The sequence below is a fragment of the Pinus tabuliformis genome, chromosome 8, assembly GCF_031772625.1.
Source record: "Pinus tabuliformis cultivar Carrire ecotype Pingquan chromosome 8, CPIR1, whole genome shotgun sequence".
In the NCBI taxonomy this organism is placed as follows: Eukaryota; Viridiplantae; Streptophyta; class Pinopsida; order Pinales; family Pinaceae; genus Pinus; species Pinus tabuliformis.
Window position 1 is genome coordinate 1,285,181,113 of NC_142294.1, and position 7,038 is coordinate 1,285,188,150.

The 7,038-nt window shown below is 37.8% G+C and overlaps 1 protein-coding gene across 1 annotated transcript; it reads right to left on the reverse strand.

Moving 5' to 3' along the window:
* Positions 1-15: 15 nt before the first annotated feature.
* On the reverse strand, positions 16-3,244 carry LOC149240123 (cysteine-rich receptor-like protein kinase 2). Its single transcript, XM_089370059.1, has 8 exons — positions 2,286-3,244; positions 2,091-2,176; positions 1,924-1,974; positions 1,425-1,552; positions 1,124-1,334; positions 823-997; positions 419-560; positions 16-321 (listed from the first exon to the last, which is right to left on the reverse strand). Exons 1-8 carry the CDS (start codon positions 3,242-3,244, stop codon positions 16-18), a joined length of 2,058 nt encoding a protein of 685 aa, XP_089226185.1.
* Between the last annotated feature and the right edge of the window lie 3,794 nt (positions 3,245-7,038).

Genomic DNA, 7,038 nt, shown 5'->3' on the forward strand with positions numbered 1-7,038 from the left:
AGCATTGGCGCATAGTCACCTGGGCTCCAGAACACTAGATGAAGGAGCAGCAGCTGCAGAATGGACGTGGGGACGTGTCAAGTCAGGTGCGCCCACACTCTCCACATCTACGAAAGCAGGCTTTGTGGGCGAAAGAAGACGTTCTCCGTCACTTGTCAGCATCCACACCACCCGGGACATGGACGGCCGCAACGCTGCAGCTGCTTGCGTACAAAAAAGACCAATTTTAACCACTCTAATCCCTTCCTCCCGCGAATAACTGCCCTCCAATGTAGGATCCATAACTTCTAAAGCCCTGTCGGCTTTATACAATCTCCATGTCTGGTGATTGGTCAACATCAACAAACAAAAAAATTTAGTTATCAGGGGATTATAATACTGCAGAGGATTATAAAGATGAGATCCGCATGAACCATACCCTTTCGATGAGAAAGTCATCTTCAGCGGAACTCTGATTCTTTCTTCGGCTTATAATCTCAAGTAGAAGCACTCCAAAGCTAAATACATCTGCTTTCTCACTCAGCTGTCCACGTAAAGCGTACTCTGGGGCCATGTAGCCTCTGCACAATGTAAGCAAATCTCCATATAATTTTAACCGTCTCAAAATGATATGATCCCTATTCAGATGTTATATGAATCGTAATTTGTTCGTGTTACATTTTAATTTATTAAATGATGTTAGGGACCTCGAGAGACAGAACGGTAGAGAGAGCTCTTACACAGTCCCTGCAACTCTAGTGCTAACGTGGCTCTGATCCTCCGCAAAGAGTCTGGCTAACCCAAAATCTGCTATTTTGATCCTCCGCAAAGAGTCTGGCCAACCCAAAATCTGCTATTTTGGGTCTGTGTTTATGATCCAGTAAAATATTGCTGGCTTTAATATCTCTGTGAATGATCCGAATCTCAGATTCCTCGTGAAGATATGCCAACCCACGCGCTGTTCCAACAATGATCTTATACCTCTCTTTCCAGTCAAGTAAATGTCGTTTTGTTGTATCTGCAAACAATGATACAGTTATACTGTTATAGTAAAAGCATTAACTAGCTATAGAACTTAGAAGTAAACTCCAATAAAATAGGCCCAACATTAGCAGCGTTATGTCATTCAAGGACGAGAAGAGACCAAATAAGAGCTTGTCAAGACTGCCGGCTGGGAGGTATTCGTAAACAAGTAGTCTTTCTGAGCTTTCAATGGAGCAACCAACCAATTTCACTAGATTCCTATGCTGAACACGACTGATGAGATTTGTTTCATTCACAAACTCAGTTTCGCCTTGCTGTGAACCTAGATCCAGTCGCTTAACTGCAACCTCTCGGCCGTTCGGTAGAACCCCCTGTTAATTTACTGCATCGTTAGTCGAACTAATTTTATAACATATGATTTCTCATTGGATACTTCATGGAATAAATTGTTAGATGCTCACTTTAAAGACACATCCAAAACCTCCTTGGCCAAGCTTGTTCTCTATGTCAAAGTTAGAAGTAGCTTCTCTCAAAATATCGTACTTGAAAATGAGCTCCGGATTGATAATAGTTTCAGATATGATTACTTCTGTGCAAAAATAATAACATGAGGGTATGTATATATTCATGCAGTAAAGAAATAGAGAAACAATTCACAGGACACACAATTCAGCCGCATCTTTGGTCATAACACTGAAATATTACAGAACTATTTCAGGACCTTGGGTTCCATAAATCCGGTCCCGACTTTTTCGGCTAGATGAGAAATACCACATCCAAAGGCCAATGGTTATAGTAAATCCAATGACCGCACCTATTACGCCCAGTGTTATCCCAAGAACCTTGCCTTCTGCAAACGCTCTCATGACATCTCAGTAAATAGTGTTTTAATTCACTAAAATGAAATCTTTACAAAACAAATATAACCCTAATCATTGCAAGATATGTGAAAGAAAATACTGGATGCTGGAGGGCCCTTTCTCGTCAAGAGATTGCTCCCATTTTTGCTTTCTGCGAATTTTCACAAGAAATCTCAGTAAATTGGCTATGCTTTAGTTGGGGAAAATGAAAACGTTACAGAGCCATTATATACTCCTTATTATTGTTAACTATATGAAGGAAGATACCTGGCAAACGAGGACTTTCGCTTTGGGGTGTTGAGAAGAGAACGGAAGTGTTGAAAAATTCGAAAACCTCGTATCGCAAACGGCATCTGTCACGTGCGATTTGAGCCAAGAGCTCCACTTTGGCATAAGAATATATATTCCAAGGCAGATGTTAGGCATGATATGCAGTTTGTTTGGGACAGATGTCCCCAACACTGCGCTAAGCCGTAGATATGCCCTGTTAAATTTGAAGGCACACCCACAAAATTTGCAGCGAAAAATTTGGGAGTCCGCAGAGCTTCAGTGACAATATTTGAGAGCAGGACCTTCACAGTTTTTTCGAACACTTGTGGTTGACTGCTCTTCCCACTGTTGCAAAGAACCTCTGTTGGGGTAATCTGCATATTCTCCAGATAGTCGTAAATATCATTATTGCCGTAGCGTAAGAAGCAGCCGTCTAGTTGAATGACCCCAGAAGTATTGTAGCATTGGTCAACAATAATTTTTTTGGCCGTCGATGCGCACTGTTTGCAAGCGGAGGAAACTAAATCTCCCCTGCACTGGACTATCCCACAAACCGCACTATTGTTGTTTGCCCCCTCAGCAACACTGGAAGTAGTGAATCCTGTGGGATTAGCGTTCTCCACCAATGATTCCAAAACTTTGTTTAGACTTTGCTGGAAGACGATACCGTTTGTATTTTCGTTCTTTCCACAATAAGACCAAACTTGAGTAGTAAAAGTCCCTGGTCTGTCCCTAGATTCGTGGTAAAAGTAATGATTGTCGTAACGTAAGAGGCAGCCGTTTAGTTGAATGTATCCGTAAGGGCCCCTGCATCCCTGAAGAAGCCGTGTCTTCGCTGTAGTTACGCAGCGTTGACGATCAGAGGGACCTAAATCTTCTCTGCACAGGACAAGCCCATAAACAGCACTATTGAATCCCACATCATCAACACTAGAAAAATCGAATGCGCTGTAATAAATATTCGTCACCAGTCTTTGCAGAACCTCGTTTAGATTACGCTGGAAGGCTTTACGGTTCATATATTCACTACCAAACCCGCAATAACTTGAAACGGTATTGGTGTACGGATCAGGCACTGAGAGAAGCATATGCATAGGCACACTTAGGGCAAGTAACAGGCTCATGATTAGTGGTTTCATCTTCATGGTCATCGCTCCTACTGCAGGGCATTCTTGTAGCTCTACGCTCTTTTATATTTTAATCCAAGGGCATTAAAGAGTCACTCGTTCAGACAATAGAGTCAATCGTTCACACAATAGAGTCAATCGTTGATACTCTATCTAAATGACCAAGGTATCTTTAACGTTTTTCTAGAGGAGGTATATCTACGTATAAATTTGACGCTTATTCGTATCAGTTAGTAAATTTTAAATTTTTTTACGATGCCTTGTTTCGTCTTTTATATGATGTTTTATATATATTTTAGACGGTTATTTTTCTTAAATAAGTTTTTTATTTTATTTTATCAATTCTAACTTGATTATAAAGTAAAATGAAAATATTTAAAATTATATATATATATATATATATGAAATAACCAAATTTTTTTTTTTTTTAATTTTGTTAAGGATTTAGAAAAATTATGCAGGGTGGTTGTTTATGTAATTTCAAACATTTTTTAAGTTATATTAAATTATTTAAAAAATAATAATTAGCATGTCTAAGTTTATTAGCTATAATGTATTTTGAAAAAAAAAAATTAATATTAATTTTAAATGTAATTAATTGTACTCAAAAAGACTATAAATAATAAGAAAAATTGAACTAACTTTCAATTTTAAATAAGGATTTGGGAGGCTTCTAATATTTTAAGCAATAATAGTATATAAAGTATTCATTTTGAAGATATTCATGAAAGTTTAACAAATAAGGATGGATTTATGTAGTAAGCATCCCAAGATTTGAAAAGCCTAAACCTTAGTAGCCATTTCAAGATTTGAAAGGCCTAAACCTTAGCATGCAACCAAAATTTAGAAAGGCCCAAACATAATCATGTTTGACTCAATTGTAAATTTATGAAATTAATAAAAGTCATAACCATTGTCCACTTGAGATTTCCAACTACTAAATAGATCAATTTTATAAAAAAATAAATTTATCATGAACACAGTAATATTGAACAAACTACTACATGAAAACTCTCACAATCAAACAAAAAAATGTTATGCCATCTTTATTATTTTTTTGGTGCTAAAATACCCTTCCATCTAATTATTTTGTAACTATAGGTTTTTCATCTAACATACTTAATATAAAATTATAAATACATATGTAAAGATAACATGCATATATAAATAAATAATTCTCTCGCATAAATAAATAGTTATTTTAAAAATTAAATAGTTATGACTTGCAGATTTTAAAATAACCAATATTAAACTGTTAAAAAGATAAATACGAATAAAACCCCCTCAAATTTAACCATTAACTATGAATTCCATCGACGGTAATAGCCACTTTTTGGTTGGGCAGAATTTTTCGATTTTGTCTGAATCATGTTTCGGATCTTTTTTAGTATTTTGAATTTGTTTTAATTTATGTTTCTAAATAATGAAATTGATATAGACTTTCGAAAAAATCGCTGCAGCCCGTCATCTCTCCATAACCATAACCATTTCACTTATGAAACATATTCACATCTGCAGCTTCCGATGATTGTCCTTCCCATGATTTCAACGTTCACCTTGGTTACGGAAGTGGCAAAGTGTGTTGGTAGAGAATTTGTCAATGGAGTAGGTAGAGAGTTTGTCATATGGGACAACGTTTTGTGACGCAACCGTTCTGTCTGCTTTCCATTTCTTTGATACCTCTGCACTTCGTCACGCCAATCTTGACTTCTCTAATCACTCTTCTTCCAAACAGTCTACGCGCCATTGAACACTTCGAATTGATGCACCTTCGATGCGATTTCCATATTTCGCTCACGAGGTAGAACTCTGTTGGAAGCGTGCAATCTTACACCAACTCTCCATCGCTCGCTGTAAACTCAACTTAGAACAGGGTCTTCGGCCGAGTCAAGCCATCTCTGACCTAGAGCAACGCGCCATATCTCAATTTAGTCCCAGAAGGATCCTGGTCCATTCCCGGATAATAACGAATCCGGATGCGTAGAGCTATAAGTCTTGTACTCGCTAGGACCTTGTGTGTCGCCCTTCTAACACTCCACACCTCGTTTTTGGTCTTCAGTCCTTGTAAGGTTCCAACCACTCATATGGGGACGACACTCACACAAACCCCAGAATTTCACCACTTCACTGAAAAAAAATCTCCTAGGCAAAATTAAACTAGAAATATATATACACAGTGCCCAAATACATTGAACAGATCTAAGCATAACGAGAAATATATGCATAACTTAACCATAATACACAAATTAAGCATAATATTACATAACCATATGTAAATGCAGCGGAATAAACATAAAAACAGTTCTCAAATACTTATATGTGAATAATCGACTGTAGATCTTTGACGTTCACACCATTTGTTATTTTTCAAAAGTCGGTCAATCCCAAGTTGGGTCCTTGACTCCATGGCCACGTGAGCCCTAAACCAGATGCGTTTTCTATGGCACGATTAATTCAATAATCATGCTTCAGTTAGTTACAAAATCTCAATATAGGGCTTATCCATTGGTTAATGTACAGAGTCCAAACCCAAGAATCACTAACTAAGCCATAAACAAGAGCCACCAAGACTAAATCACATCATGATGCATCCTACATGACATAGTTAACTAAGTAACCATGCCCTAGATCACATCATGATGCATTCTATATGGCATAGTTAGCTAAATAACCATGCCCAATCAATTACGGAGTCCAAGCACAGGGCTCACCCACTGGTCAGTGAGTTACAAAGTCCAACCACCACAGGGTTCACCCATTGGTCCAAGCATAAGGCTCACCCATTGGTCAGCTAGTTACTGAGTCCAAGCACAAGGCTCAGTGACTAGTTAATTAGTTACAGAGTCCAAGCACATGGCTCATCAACTAGTGAGTCAATTATTCCAACCCCAAGACTCACTTATTAATCAACCACTAAATCATTCGCCAAATAATTATTGAGTAACCAACTCCCTTTTTATAAATATATTTCTCCATTATTTAATATTATAATATTATATTATATTATTATAATTCCAGTCATGAAATCACAGACCCCTCATACTCATTCTATTTAGATTAGCTAGCATCCATTATGTTTTTATTAATATACATGAATTAAACATATTTAGCGTAGCAAGTCTCTCGGCCCCATAGCACATAAGATCATAACCACACAGGCACACTGGCCGCAACACATGGGCGCACTGCACAAAGGCAACTCCGGACTCACTAGCCTAATTAATTATATTCCAACTCACTACCCTAATAATTACGATCCTCAAACCCATTACAAAGACATGTTGTCCTTAGCCATATTCATAAGTCAACCACTGGCCTAACATTTATATACTGAGAGAGGCATACCAACCTCGATTAGTTTCAAGGTCATAAGCTTTCGTTTCACATGAACATGCTGTTTACCACTCAGAAGTCAAATAGGAGATGTTACCTCTTTCTCCATTTTTTATGCACTATTCTTAGTGCACTTATTATATGCATAGTCCAGAATTGCTGTTGTATAGTAACTTTATGCTTATAGTCCGTAGTTGTAATTCCATTGTCCATAATCCAGAACTGCTGCTGTATTTTAGGGGTGCCCTCATATTCTTATGCCATTCATACACCAATAGGGTCTAGAGATTCCTACCATGCCCCACATCGATGGGCGTATAATCTTCACACAATCACCATCACACCTAGAGGACATAAAAAAAAATGAGATTGTTAGAGAAAGATTTCGGCGAAAATCACATGGAAAATCATTTGTCGACGCGTTTCGAACCAACTAGTGTGGTTCATCGTCAAGACAAGTTGAAGAACAGATCTAGCGAATCATG